This window comes from Macrobrachium rosenbergii, chromosome 31 (assembly GCF_040412425.1).
Source record: "Macrobrachium rosenbergii isolate ZJJX-2024 chromosome 31, ASM4041242v1, whole genome shotgun sequence".
In the NCBI taxonomy this organism is placed as follows: domain Eukaryota; kingdom Metazoa; phylum Arthropoda; class Malacostraca; order Decapoda; family Palaemonidae; genus Macrobrachium; species Macrobrachium rosenbergii.
This window is the reverse complement of record NC_089771.1, coordinates 8232768-8248789: the sequence shown is the minus strand read 5'-3', so window position 1 is coordinate 8248789 and position 16022 is coordinate 8232768. Positions and strand designations below refer to the sequence as shown.

The window sequence follows — 16022 nt, the reverse complement described above, 5'->3', positions numbered from 1 at the left end:
GAGAGGAGAGAAGAAGCCGCCCAGCGGAGCGAAGAAGAAGAACAGAGAAGACAGCATGAACTAGCCCTCAAGGAATGAGATTTAGCCCTCAAAGACAAGGAGCTTGAGTTGGAGAGAGCCAGGAGGGAAAGTGCAGAAGCTCTAGCATCCCAACAAGCCTCTAGCCCCACACCTGCTGCCTCAAATGCTCCACTATCAAGCCTTAATGCCCTAGTCCCCAAGTGGACTGAGGACGAGCAGAAAGCATGGCTAGAAGAGGTCGAGGCACTCTTCAGTAATTTCAGCACCACTGAGGCCGAGAGGGCCTTAGTGCTGACCAAACACCTGGAAGGAAAAGCAAAGGCAGCCCTCTGATCGCTGGAGCAGAGTCAAAGAGGAGACCTGCCCGAAGTCCTCTAGGGTCATCGCCAAGGCCTATGAGATAACCCCGGAGAAATGGAGACAACGGTTCCGAGGTCTTGCCAAGGAAGTCAGCTGGTCCTGGATGGAATGAGCCTGTCACAAGACCCAGTCTGGGACTCGCTGGGTTGAATCCCTTTCCTGCACGACCTTCGTGGACTTCCTTAATAGGACCATGCTGGAGGATCTTTTCCAATGTGTGCCTGGGCCTCTTGCTGTGTATCTCAGTGATAACAGCCCCCCACACTTATGGAAGCCTGCCGCTTGGCCGACACCTGGGAAATGTTTAACCAATCCCACAGCACGTCTCAATGCCGCATAGTGACACCTGGGTACCCCTCAGGCTCAACTTGCCCAAGGAATGGCCTGCCTAGCAAATCCATTTGCACCAACTGCAAGAAGTTCGGCCACGCCGAAGCTGAGTGCCATTTCAAATTGAACAACCATGGGCAGCCTACCAACCACCACCAAACCTCCTCTCCTTCTACATCTGCTCAACCTCCTCCACAGACCGTCACCCCAGGACGATCAGCCCATCCCAGGGGACCCTGCCAAGTTTGTGGAGCTCTAGGGCACTCTTCTTCCGGGTATCCTGCCTACTTGAAACGTGTCCTATCCCAGGCACGTCAACCTGATTACTGCCACATACTCTATGGCTGTGCCACCAGTGAGGTCTCACCCTGAGCGGGTCTGGACACAGTCCATCTCAGTGGCCCCTCTCGATGGTTCTAGCCTACCAGTGAGCCTGCCATCCACAGAAGACACTGGCTCAGATATTAGCCTAACTGATCGGGCCCAAGTGCCAGCCAGTGCCAATGTGGATGAGAAGACCAGGTGGACGATGACCTGGGTAGAAGACCACTCCAAGATCATCCCAACAGTCGAACTCAGGGTAACCACCCCTTGGGGCACCCAATCTCACCGCCTTGGCGTGGTGAACCGCATCCGGCACGGAGTGGAGTTCCTGCTAGGATGAGATTTTCTCTGGGATGTCCATCCCCCGTTCCACTCTGTTGCCTATCTACCTCCCCCAGAGAGGCCACTCTAACCCAACCTGACTGGGACACAGCCACTGTGACAGCTGTGCCACCGTCAGCCCAACCTTCCGTGCACCAAGGTGTGCAATGAACATAACATTATCTAAACCACTCCAGAACCAGTACTCAGTCTGCACGACAGGATGGCCACCAAAAATCTCCTCCCTCACCACGAAGGGACGCCACCCAGTACTGCTGCAGGATCTGCAACGTAAGAGGGCATTCCGAAAACTGGGCAAGGTGCCCCAGCAAGCTAGCTGCAGTGGATACCACCACCACAACAAGTCTAACAGGCTCTGCCCTCCACCCAAGACAAGAATCTCTGTCTCCCACTCACTCAGGTACACCGAGGAGTCTTACACTCCCGGGTCCCTCGTCAGCCACGCCTGACTCCAATCCTCTGCCAGTGCCACTTGAGAGCACTGGGCAGTGCCAAGCTCCACCTATCTTGGACAGAACCTCTACACTAACCTTAATTCCTGTGCCTGGCCCTGAGTTAGTGCCAGTGCCGGATCCAAACCATGACCTGGATCCTCCTACAGGAGAGCCGCAAAATCTCACCGAATTAGTCATTGCCCATTGTGAGATCCGACCCAAAAATGACCCTCTGGCAAACCTGGATGTTACACCTTCTCTGGTAGACCCGGAACTGTCCGGCTGGGACGCAGACGCTGGCTCTACCCTTATGACGGTTGTCACAGCAGCCGAAGTAGGGAACCAGTTCGTAGCTACTAAGGCTACCCCTGATCCTGCTCCTGGTGGCACTTCTGGCCTTTCCCCAGAATCGGTGCCCTCGTCACCCCCTAGGAATGGCATAGCCAGACCTTGGAGGCCCCCTCCTGATCACGTGACCAACAAGTGACCCCTCCAGAAGCATTATAGGCGAATCCAGGCTGTGAGGTAGCTAGGAACTTAGCCTATAAGTACTTAACCATAAGACCTATTTTTCTCCACCCGCTTTGCTGGCTGTATGACTTTTTGCAGATCGACCGAGGCCTATACTCTGAAACAAAAACAACCTGGAGGAGCGTTCCCTGGACTCTCACACCCAAGCACTCCATGCAAAACCAGCAATGTGTAAAGACGGGCGTCTCTCCACCTTTTCCACTGGTGACGACTAATAACGTTGATTGGCTGAGCCCTTACATGTCAAGCGCAAACATCTACAGGCACCAAGAGTCATCCACGCTCTGCTCAACTTGAACCACCGCCTTGTGAATCAAATCCTTAAAGAATACTGCCATCTCTGAAACAAAGAAAGTCTGGATAGCATTTCCCCCTGCTGCACACAAAGCCAAACACAGAAACAAGTTCAAGCCTTATCATGCTTTCCAATTTGAGACGTGCCATTCACTTCATTGTAATTTCCATGTTCTTTAATTTTGATTGCCTGCTGGACCCCCATTTCCAGTTTCATTTGATTTCTTCTTGTGTAAATAAATTCACTGTAACGTAACCCTTATTCATTTCCCTTGGCGACCTTCCATTCTTTGATCAAATTGGTAAAATAAGGTAAGTTCTTAAATTTTCCCTTCATTTTGGTTATGTCCTCTGGCCCCTCTGGCAGTAAAAATTCACAAAAACCCTCTTGCATTCTTCCAAAGAGACCCAGTATGTAATAATAATATATATATATATATATATAATATATATATATATATATATATATATATATATATATATATATATATATATATATATATATATATATATATATATATATATATATATACACACATATATGACAAGTATGTAAAGTTACAGGATGAGATCATAGGATAAGCAGGAAGTACTGGTAGTTTCATGAGAATAGGAAGAGAGATAAAAACAGTCAGTGATGGGATGAAGATGGGAAGTTTAGTGAAGAAGAAAAAGAAGAAAGATTAATTGAGGAGCAATTGCGAGAGAGTGAGTAAAATCATGTACAGGAGTACTGGAGGATGGATAAGCGTCCAAGGGGAATGCGAGAGAGAAAGGGAGAATGTGATAAAAGGAGGAGGGAAGGTAAGCAAGGACTTTGGGGAGAATGAGTTGTTCTACAAGAAAGTCGGCACAGAGAGAAAGGTTCATGAGTAAATGGAGTCACTATAAAAGAAGCCAAGGGACAAATACTGTCTGGAGTAAATGCAGTCCTGAGTGATGGAGTGATTATTTTGAAGCTGTGTTGAATGTGCAAGATAAAAGAGGGCAGAGCCAAGTGATGCAGGAGTTGAAGGCATTAGGGTAAGTTAGAGACAGCTCATGGAATTGACTGCTGAGGATGTAAGGAGGGCATTTAAGAGGTTGAAGAGAGGAAATGCACCAGGAATTGGTGGGATTACTAGCGTGATGTTGTGTTGCAGTGGCAAAAGAGTAACCGGGTAGCTAACTATGATGTGCAAGGTATGTCTGGAGAAGAGAAGGATGAAAAAAAGAATGCTGCAGTACCGTGGTGTGATTCTTACTATAAAAGTCTGTGCTGACACAAAGCTGGAGAGAGATAGTGTGCCACCTTGTCTTGTGTGCTAGAAGATTTTAAGAATATTAACGAAAACGAAGTAAGTTGGGGATGTGTGATGTCGTGAACTGATGGATGTTTCGAGGGTTTGTTGAGAAAGGTGTCTCTCATTCACATCCACGGAGCACAGACCAAAAAAAAGTAGAGGTAGGAAAGAGAGGGATTGGGACAGGAAGAGCTGTAGCATTTGATAAGGTAAGCACAGAATATAGTCAAGGTAAGTACTTCATCATTTAATAGAAGAGTTGTCCTAGATTTGAATCCTGCCGAAGAAGGGAACACCCCCACATTAGGGCTGCATCACTAGGGTGAGGAAAACTCATTTTCTGGGAGCAAAAATTCAATTAGAAATGTAATCTATCTCAGGGGTAAAGGATTCATCCTATTAACCAAATTTATATTTAGGAACTGTTTGGATTTCAAATTAATTGTACTTTATTCTATTCCATGTTGTATTCCAATATAGCACTAGATTTAGGCAATTAAGTCTTGTCATTAGGGATAGCTGCAAGGGTCATTTTTTCAGTAATAATGATGATCTCATGTAGGATCACACTTGCATCTGGAAGGGTCACTGATTTTTGTGTTCTTTTCAGGAGCCCAGTCCCCTGGAGTGTAAAATCTGCTGCAATGAGTTCAGTGAAGATCACTGCCCCAGGATCCTCCCTTGTTCCCACGTGTTCTGCAGCCGTTGCATTGATGAGCTCATCTCGACCCAGAAGAAACAATGTCCCACCTGTAGGGAGGGATTCACAGCCAGTTCAGCTAGAGGCCTTATGATTATCAGAGACCTCCTTGATGCTGCAAAGCAACTTTCATCCATACATGTAGGATCCAAGGACTGGTCCGGAGGACCAAAGAAGTCTGTGTTTGAGTCTACTAAGGATTTCATTGAGAAATCTACTTTGCAAAGCATTGCTGACAGCCAGGCAGCAGAGACTGAAACTAAGGACCTCATTAGAAGCTTCAACGAAATGAAAGATGTCCTTCTTGTAGCTAATGAAGATATTGAGGGTTTTAAGGAAATGATAGAAGAATTGAAGCTTTCAAATGAAAACAAAGTTAGAGACATTGATCAATGTACTGAGCTCATGGGGGATAGATTGCATCTTGTGCTCCAAGGTGAAGATGACATTAAAGTCTTTAATGCTAAAGTTGCATCTGTTACGGACTTTACTTCAAATGGACCTCTTCTTGATGAAACTGGAGCAATTTTGGATGGAGTTCGGGGAAAGATAAAGGAACTGCAGGATCTTGTTCAGAAGAACAAAAGAGACAGAGATAATTTCCAGAAGGTTTGTGCTCTCTCTCTCTCTCTCTCCCCTTATTCCTGCTTATCTCTCTCTCTCTCCCCTTATTCCTGCTTATCTAACAATTTACTCATGAAAAATGCAATTTCTTTCCTATTCTCTCACATTCGTTTTATGACCTAAAACATGTTCAAGTATTGTAGACAAATTATTCAAGTAAAATAAAAGTTTTGATCAAGGTTTTTCATATCTGTGAACTAATTAAATATTTCAGTTTGACTGATAGAACTATCGACTGGGTGATCTTTCTAGCCTTATAGATAATCATAATTTCTTCCGTTTTGATAATCCAAATAATCATAACTATAGCTGGAACCACCTCCTAATTACTGTTATTCTTCATAATATTTGTCTCTTCGGATTGGTCCTTGCAGGAAATTCTCCAGATGAAAGCAAGGTTGAGGAATCTATCACATGACATAGACTCTGTCTCGACTTTTGCTGTGAAGACTTTCGAAGGGAAACAGCGGGTGGCTCCAGTCCAGATTGAGTCCAAGGACCGAGTCTCAGTGACTCATCTTGAGGAAGGGGATATCCCACCAAGAAGCTTTGCCATAGAGGTATGTTTATTCCAGAGAGGAAATGGATAGGAGTCCTTCTGTCTCTCAAATTCCGTGGGAATCTTTGCCCTAGTTCACTAGTATGTTAAGATTTTAATTTCAAATGAACATTATATGAAGTTCTTGATAATTATAGAGTGGTGAGTCCAGCACTGGCCTACTTCACACATTTTCAAGGATAAAGGTACGAGTGAGACAAAAGGGAGTGGAGAGTGTTTGCAGGAATGGAAAGGACAAAGGTACAGAACTTCCATATTTCCCGGCATCGAAGACCTTCCGACCTCAGAGATGCAACCCAATTTTGATCAGCAAAATTTTGAACACAAGAAATAAAATGACAAAGTGACAACATTCACGAGTTGGTGGCTTTGTTTTGATTAATGTCCTGCATACATTCGGTTCTCAGTGCACTGAAACATCGCGACTTAAGATAGTACAGCAAATTGATTACTGTAGTTTTTTCAGATCAATTATTTTAAAGATACTTTGGTGCATGTTGTCATGTTCACTGATTTTATTATTGAATAAACTTTCTGAAGAGCGACATACCAACAAACTGATAAACTCGAGTGAGAATATGAAGTAATATAGGACATAAGCTGCCAAGCCGTGCTTGTGTAAGAAACTGTCTTAGCCAATAGTGCCTCTGCATATAAGCAGATGGGGCTACAGCTGTTGCAGCACTTTAAGATTTAGACAGAACTAGATATAACCTTACAGAGTATTATTTTATAATCTCAGATGACTGAAAACTAAACACCAAAGCAGGAACTATTAAAAGTATGTAATAACATTTTCTTGCTCAGTTGCACTTTGAGAAAACTTGGCATGGACATGACATTCCAAATTTTACAAAATAAAAAATAGACAATATCAAAATCCATACAGTACAGAGACTACAAGTAAGAAGAAGTATTTTAATTTTCTAAACCTGAAAATATTATCTGACTTGTTATTAAGTATAAAAAAGTCAAGAGTAAATTCCTGAAGAAACTATCACAAAAAAGCAACTTATTACAAAATTTCCACTTTCATTACAGATATTCTTATTTTATTGAGAGTTATTGGTTAACTATAATTTTATTTTTGTCAATTAATAATGTTCCATTGGAGTCAGGCTTTGAAAAGAACAAGAATAGTGGTAATATCGATAGACACTAATGAAGTTAGTACTCGTCAACCGTAATCTGCTGATATGGTAAGAGCCTTTGTTATAACATAATTTTTTGTTTTTTAATGATAACTTTATTTTTACACTACTTCGGCTAGGAATAATTTATACACTTCATTCAGAAGTCATATACATGAGTTCTGATTACGGTCTAGCAAAGATTACCTTCCTCCGCAGTTAGGATCGACTCCAGCCTCTGGGACGCAAGACTTATTTTAGGAAAAGGAATACATCTTCTATGCCTGGAAATAGATTGGTTAAAGTTTAGCACTGGCTGTATCAGAGGGACCCTGGGAAAGGATGAAAGAGTACAAATGTGGTAATTTGGGAACTGACTGGTTAAGACTGACTGTGGCAGGATAGAGGTGTATGGGCCAGGACTGGAAAAAAAAAATGAGGGTGAGAGGTTTGGGAAGAGTTTCAGTCTGAAACTTACTGAATTTCAACAGCATGAAAGGGTTGTTCAAGCTAGGTGATTTGAATGCAAAAGTTAATGTCGGAGAAAGGGATGGTGGCATAAGCAAATATGGAGTTCCCTGATAACGTGAGAAATGAAAGTGTTTTTGAAACTTATTATGGAAAGGGTCTTGATTGCTAGAAATACTTGTTCTTCGAGGAAGTTTTTAAAAATATACTTGGAAAAGAGAAAATGATGGAAGAAATTTTGTTAGTACAAAGTAGGTAGAAGAGCAAGTTGATGGATGCAAAGATTAATGAAGTGGCTGGTGTACATCTGCTCATTATTAGGTTGAAGCAAAAGCTGAGGTAGATGGAACTTTCATTTGAAGAGGAAGAACTGAAAATGTGGTTGGAAGGGTCATTAAAGTCAATGAGATTGGTAAGGAGAAGGGAGGAGGGTCATATACGGAAAACATTGAAAAAAATAGGCTAGTGTCAAAGACACAGAAGTTGAATAAGTATATGAAGAGTGTGTGTAGAGTTCCAGTATGGGGTCATATTATCAGCAGGAAGTGATTGTGGTTGTACGAGAACAGGAGGGAATAAAGCTTAGTGATGGGGGAAGGAAATGAAGAGTTTAGTAAAGAACAGTTGCAAGGCAGAAGGAATGCTTGTGTGCTCTCAGGAACACAGATGGGCAGAAAAGGTGACAGAGAAGAATGTGAGAGAGAGAAAAAATGAGTGTGTTACAAGAGGGGTGGGGGAGAAGGTGAGCAAGGACTTTGAGGAGATTAGGAAATTGTTCTAGAATGACGAAGCCAGGGTAGAGAGAAATGTTAATGAGCAAATGGATTCATAAAAAAGGTACATGGTTAAATGTTGTCTGGAGAAAATTAAGTCCTGGGTTGGCAGTTATTATTTTGAAGCTTGCTGAACCTGGAAGATAGCAGAGAAAGAAAAATAGCTCCTATGTATAAGGCTAGAGGTGACAGTGGAGACTGTTAGAATTAGTGGGGCATGAAATTATTTACCTCCCAGTAAAGGGTGTGTGACATGATTTTCAGTGACAAAGTAAGACAAGTGACTTAAGGACTGATAGGGAAAGAACAGTGGGGGTTTAGTCAAGAAAGAGACATTTGCCATGAAAACAGAAAAGTTATATGTAAAACATACATGGACCTAGAAGCAGCTCCAGTTAGAATCAATAGGGACAATGTGGAGGGTGTTGAGGATATATGGTAAAGTAGATCATTTGGTAAGAATGATCAAACGTTTTTGTGATGGAAATAGTGTGTGTTAGCATTTATAGCAAGGGAGAGTGACTAGTTTGTTGTAAATTCTAGGCCGAGATAAGGGTGTGTTGTCTCTCATTGGCTGATTTATTTTTTTTATTGATGGAGTGATGTAAGAAATTAGAAGAAGGGCAATAGAATTATTAACGTTTACACATTATACAGTTCTGATTGGTGATAATGAAGAGAAACTGATGGAACCAGTGAAAGAATTGAAACGTGTTTGCAAGAAGAGACCGTTGAAAGTAAATGGTTGTTGGGAGAATGGATGATTTGGTTAGGTATTTGGAATAGATATACTGGATGATGGCAGAATAAGAGAACAGGTGAGTAACACAAAAGTAAAAACTAAGAGAGTACCAGGATGTATGCCAAAGAGGAAAAGTAATATTAATGCCTATGGGGGCTAAGCTGGGGGTGTATGATGGTATTGTTGGGCCATCTCTCCTTTTTGGAAGTGAAGTGTTAATGTTTAACATGAATGAAAGAAAATGGAAGCTGTAGAGATGAATGGTCTGTGAAGTATGGATGCATCATTGTGTTTTGAGATTGTGGCGGAATTCTAACCCTCAAACAAAACAACACTCACCCTGATCTTCGGTTGCTGGAGATGGGTAAAGGTCCACGGTCGCCAATCACAGCACACAGAAACCACAAAAACAAAATTTCAACCAAACCCTCCACCAACAACGAACAAAAAAAAAAGACACATGCACCATCAATATCGGTACCGAAAAAAACAAAAAGCCAGACGAATTCCCGTTCACTTTCAAGGTTGGACCTCAACTGCCCAAGACCTCCCCAAAAACGAAAACTCCCGACAGACCGACAGACAGAGAGACAGCCGTAAAACCAACTCCAACAACCGAACCACTCACAACGACAATTCTCACTCTCTCTCTCTCTCTCTCTCTCTCTCTCTCTCTCTCTCTCTCTCTCTCTCTCTCTCTCTCTCTCCACACAAAAACGTTGGGAAATGCTAAATAAAAACAAATTTCTTCATCCTCTATATTTCTCCCTTTTAGCATTTCCCAACCAACACCTTTCACACCCTTTCAAATCGCCTTACGCAACACCCACGGATGCTCACTAGCAGGTCCTCTAGATCGCGTTCGCGGGCACGCAATCATTCTCTCAGAATCATTCTCTCTTCTAGCAACATTCAAACTCACATCTTCTCCTCCATTCTCTCTCAGATTCACGCTATCTTCTTCACTATTGCCACTCTCAATTTCATCCACAATCTCATCTATACCCTCTAACTCGTTCCCAAATACCTCCCCCAATTCTTCAACTAACCCATCCCATTCGCTCATTGACCTTTCCAATTCTTGCAACGATTCATTCATGCTTTTAATCACTCGCATATTACTGCTACGCTCTCTTACTCTTACACTTTCGCTCACCTCCAACCGTTCACTAACCCCTACACGTTCAGTCAACTCAGTTATATCAAACCCGCATATGCTATACGTTCTATCCATACCATCCCATTCATCCGTATTACACGCTTTATCACTCATTTCCACTTTGGCACTCACCCCTATCACACAACTTACGACCATTCAGTTTACTTACGTTCTTCCCTTTCTTACGTTTTCTACCATACTCTATCAAAACAAATTGCTGATCCTCATGCAACAACCCCTCACGTACATGCATCACACGCACCGCTTGCATCCTGGAGGATCCACCCATTTGAACCCCTTCACACTCAGTTTCCCGAATTCGCTGTCACAGTCACCTCTTTCATCTACATACACTTGATACATGCCCTTCCATTCCACATTCGACACACTTCGCTCTCGGTTCTGAACACATTCTCGCATAATGCCTATTCTTACCACAGTTGCCACATATTACATTCACTCGGGTACCCCTACAACCATTAGCAATATGACCCACCTGTCCGCACCTGTAGCATTTAACCCCTATCTTTCATACACTCCCTTACCAAATGTCCTGGTTGCCCACACCCGAAACACGCTCCTAAAGCCCACCTACACTCATTCTTTGTATGTCCTTCCTTTCCACATCTAAAACACTTCGCTCGACTTCCACTCATCGACCTTCCCTTTGTACACTACTATCCCTAACCCGTCCAACCCGTTGTTCCCTTTTACAAACCCATCATTCATCCTCACTGGCACCTCTACATTACTTGCTCTTACACTCCTATCTATTACACTATCGGCCATTCTCATTGGGCCCCTCAACACTGCATCCCTAAAGCCTGAACTCTGGTACTCTCTCATCTACCCCAGCCCTTACACTTACACTTCTGCTCTCTTTTATAACCCTGTCAAGCTCATAATCTTCTACAATTTCCAAATTTCTCCCCAATTCAACCTTTCATTCGTCCATCTTTTCTTCTCCTTCCGCTTCAAGTTCACAAATTCTCTAACTCCATCTGGCACTGTCCCTAACAACTTCCGTACTAACTCCCTTACATTCATCTATCCCATCATCCCCAAACTTCTTCCTTGCCAACGTCTCCAGCCGACAAGCATACAGTGACAAGGTTTCCCCAGCTTTCATTCTTGCCTCATCAAATTCATTCTTCCTCTTATACTTAACACTCGCTTTCATACGCCTCGCTTGCTCAACTAATCTAGCTTTCACCTTGTCATACTCAACATCTCCCACACTCATAATAACCCTATACATGTCAAGTAAAAACCCAGTCAAATACTCTCCTAATTCTCGTGCCCATACTCTCTTACTTTCCCCATACTTATCCTGACAAAATCTTTCATACTCCTAAAGAAATCATGCACATCCCTACTTCCATACTCATTATACTTTTCACACCGGGGTACCTCCTCACATACATAGCCTTTCTCACTTCTTTCTCACTTTCTCTCACTTTCGCTACTTTCGCTCTGTCCTTTCATACCCTCTTCCGAATACAAAGAGTCCACTTCTGCACTTACATTCATCTTACTCATTACACTCTTCTTCCCCCTCTTTTTATCCACTTTTATCCACTCACCTCCATCCACCTCACTATCACTACTGCCTTCACCCTCTCCCTTCTTTCCTGCCTTTCCACTTCCTTTCCCTTCTTACCAGTTCCTTTCCCTTTCCCTTCTTCCTTTTTCTTCCCCTGACTTATCCTTACTTTCCCTCTGTTCCTTCCCTTTGCTTTTCATTCCCCTTTTCCTTACCCTGCCTCTCATTCCCTCGTTTCTTACTTCCTATTCCCATATCACTTTCATCACTCACGCTTCCATTCACTTCTTCCTCCTTTTCTTTCTCTCTTGCCCTTCACACGTTCCAGAGAACCAGCCTCCAACAGCCCCTTCTCCAAAAACACCCTTGAACATACCTTTCACCATTTCTTCCACACCTTTCATCATTCCCTCCAACTTTTTATCCATCCTCTCTTCCATTCTCTCTTCTGACTCTTTCATCTCCCCTTTCATTTCTTCTTTTGCACTTCTTAGTATTCCCTCCACCTCCTCCAACTGACTCCTCAATCTCTCATTCTCACCCCTCAACCACGTATTCTCTCTCTCTCAACCTTACCAGTTCCTCTTCCATCCTTCTCTTCAGTCACACTACCAGCCACCAACCTCAATTGCAGCTGCAATACCAGCTGCCCACGTTTGGGCGCCAAATATTATGTGGCGGAATTCTAACCTCAAAAAAAAACAACACTCACCCTGATCTTCGGTTGCTGGAGATGGGTAAAGGTCCACGGTCGCCAATCACAGCACACAGAAACCACAAAAACAAAATTTCAACCAAACCTCCACCAACAACGAACAAAAAAAAAAAAAGACACATGCACCATCAATATCGGTACCGAAAAAAACAAAGCCAGACGAATTCCCGTTCACTTTCAGGTTGGACCTCAACTGCCCAAGACCTGTTAAAAACGAAAAACTCCTGACAGACCGACAGACAGAGAGACAGCCGTAAAACCAACTCCAACAACTGAACCACTCACAACGACAATTACACTCTCTCTCTCTCTCTCTCTCTCTCTCTCTCTCTCTCTCTCTCTCTCTCTCTCTCTCTCTCTCTCTCTCACACAAAACGTTGGGAAATGCTAAATAAAAACAAATTTCTTCATCCCTCTATAAGATGGTCGAGTCATGTGGAAAAAATGGAAGAGGAAAGGATGGCAAACGAATGTATAGTTTAGTAGCGCTCTTGGGAAAGAGGAGAGGAAGACAGTGGTGTTAGATGGAGTAAAAGAAGTGTTGGATAGGATGGACCTGAACATCCAGGAGGAGGAGGAGGAGGAGGAGAATGAATTCAAGTTAGAACTGAAAGGTGGTGTTTGTAAGGGAAAGTTGCGTCACTGATGAGCCTCTAGAGTAGGAGTTTAAAACAATGAATACTGTGAAGTTTCCTGCATAGGGCTTCCATCTACTATACGCTTTTTCTTTGTCATTTGGCATTTTAACCTTCTCTAATATTATGACTCTCCTTTAGCTCTTTATGTCTACTGATACTGATGTTGCTGCAATGAATGATAATATAATAATAATGATGATGAATACCTCCCTTCTCATTGACAGCTTGAATCCCTGATGCAAGGGTCTTCCCAAATGGCGTTCCTAGATCTGGCATATGCAACCAACCACCAAGGAAGGATCATAATCAGTGTAGTGAACGAAGGTAATAAAGCACGTAATTTTCTCCACATGTGTAAAGGTGATATGGGTCCTTCTTATGCCAACTCTCAGGTCTTAGATGTGAATTATAAGGGTAGGCCAGGTGAGTGTGTCCTCATGGGGGTATGGGACACCTGGAGGCCCATCAATGAAAGCGTTATTGTCAGGGGTGGATTGGGAGAGGGAGAGTCAGAGGGAGATATATGTCGAGACGCCATATAAGGCGGGGCAAGTGAGGGGAATCGTCTCATATGAAAGAACTTCAGAGTTTTGGATCGTCACTAGAGATCATCCCAATTTGAAAAATGGATTTTGCTTCGGGATGGTGGAAGAAGGACTGGATGTGCTGAGAGACATCATCTTGCGGTATCCGGATTTTAGAAAAGTCATGGTCAGCAACTGCGGCCTTATATTTTCGCTCTGACTTTTATCCACCCATGAAATTTCAATGTAGATTTTGAGTCCTCGTTTTTTTGTCTCGCTGATCTTAAGCCCTGTCCACACTAGCGGGCACTGCCCGACGGGCAAACACTGTTCCCAAAACCCGTTCCACTATACCGACCGACCGAGTATGGAGCCAGAACGATGCGATTGTCTGGTAACACTGCTTCAGAAGCGAGAGAAAATATAAATAGCTGGAAATGCCCGTCGGGCATGCCCGCTAGTGTGGACAGGCCATTTGATGTGAGTAGGCCTATAACAGTACTTTGAGTGGGATATGGCTTTCCTCTCCTTCAGCCAAAATGAAAACGAAAAAGAATGATTTCTGACAGAACTTTCAATTAATCAATTTTGATATCCCCCTTCTCTTTATCATTAATTCTCCTGTTCATTTTCTATAATTCCTGTTTTCATTGGCTATCAGCGTCTCTGACTGGACACAACTCTCTGATATTTTTGGTGCGTTTCACGTCAAGATAAGAAGTTCTTCATACTGTCAGTTAATTATTTTTTTGTGTAATTTAGTAACGTTTTCCTGTAATAACCTGACAATGACTCGAGGAGTCAAAATGTTCCTTCAGTAAAGATGTTCTAAGTACTATACGCGTTTCATTTGATCCCCAAATTATAATCTATTATTATTATCGCGAGTCTTCATTGTCTTTCTCTCTCTCATTTTTTTATAGTTTCCTCTGAAGGCCTTTCTAAATTATACATTTGTTCACAGTACAAACTCTTGTCTTACCACAACAATCGTGGAGGCGAACAGTCAAGAGATTGATTCTGCAATGGTCAAAAACACCAGATACAGCCAATCAATAAGGTCTGATTGACAGAAGATGAAAGCTGATTTTTCATATTGGTCTCCAGATCTCTGTTCAGAGTTACTTTGGGACCAGTTTGTAGGCTATATATAATCCTCTCATGCTTTATTTTCCCCTCAGCAAGTTCCAAGAGCTGTAGTTCCACGTCCTTTATCTTGGTCCAAGCGGATGATGGTGCCATTTACCATTTACTATATAAGTGGATTGGTTGGAGGTAGACTGGGTGCGATTTCTGGTCTAGCAAAACGAGTCTAACACAACATTAGTCAGCAACGGTGTCATTTGGCTGATTGCACCATCCAAACTGAGCAAGTGTCTGATTAAAGAAAACATTTGATAAACTATAATAATAATAATAATAATAATAATAATAATAATAATAATAATAATAATAATAATAATGGATTTGGTTTCACTAACGAAAGTCTTAACGTCAACATTTTTAGATATTTTACCAAAAAGTTCATAAAAAGTCTACTGATAAAAGCCATCCTCAGTTTTTCATTGTACTGAAAGGTATTCACTGAATAAATAGATTGGTCGTTTGACATTTAAATATGGTTCTTTTCACTGAAATGTTCATTCTGTTAAATCACCGCTTCCTACTTTTCTTGCTGATAATGCGCTGGTTGTATTTTGTCAGTGACTGAATCAGTAGGTTTGAAAGAATGAAAGCCTGCGTACACTTTCTGTCGAGTCAATGATTCAAGGCAAGATCAGAATCTAGAGTTCATATAACGACAGCAGCAGGAAAACAAATCAAACGTAGCTTTTTTGCAGGGGAAAATAATTTGACAGCTTCTGCTCTAGACAAACCCCAACAGGTAACTACTACGCTATACGGAAACGCAGGAAAAAAAAAACGTTTACAGCCACAAGGACAATACATAGACTTCAATCAGATGAAAAACCACATTACCATTTGTGCCTTAAAGGAGGTGGTTTACGTTGTTTTCATAACAAAGCAAAAGCAAATAATGGAATCCCGGTGCTGCAAGCATCAAAATATTCCATCAATCACCTAACATGCATCAAGAGAGTCTTCAGAGATAATTCGGAACCTCCCCCTTTAAAGAACTGAGTCTGTAAGGATAGTATTGAGTGACGTACTGGCTGGGTGTTGTCTAGTTTATTGGTGGTTCCTTACTGAATGCATGTACAGAATCTTCGAAGATATTATTGGCTGGTGCGAGCCGCAAAGTAGTTTCTACACACAGACACGGCAAAACAGATTATGTCTCGGACATCTGTGCTTGTGGACAGACAACAGATGGCGATTGTGAGAGACATAATAAACGTACAATGATAAAACACATATCAATGGAAAGGCCGGGAAATTCCACATATGGACATTGGCATAAGATTTGAGACAGATTAATGAATACAATGCAGTAGCATAACATATGTGAAATGGCGAGACGTTTGGCGTTTTCACAAACAGAAACCTACATACAGTTTGATACAGAA

The 16022-nt window shown here is 42.3% G+C and overlaps 1 protein-coding gene across 2 annotated transcripts in view; it reads left to right on the top strand.

Moving 5' to 3' along the window:
* The window catches only part of LOC136855350 (tripartite motif containing 13-like), a 29561-nt gene extending 15231 nt beyond the window's left edge, over window positions 1-14330 (top strand). For both annotated transcript variants that reach the window (XM_067132269.1, XM_067132270.1), the window contains 3 exons: window positions 4530-5228; window positions 5618-5803; window positions 13195-14330. In XM_067132269.1, coding sequence (XP_066988370.1) covers window positions 4530-5228; window positions 5618-5803; window positions 13195-13512 — 1203 coding nt within the window. In that variant the 3' untranslated portion in view covers window positions 13513-14330. The remainder of the gene's footprint in view (window positions 1-4529; window positions 5229-5617; window positions 5804-13194) is intronic.
* Window positions 14331-16022: the final 1692 nt, after the last annotated feature.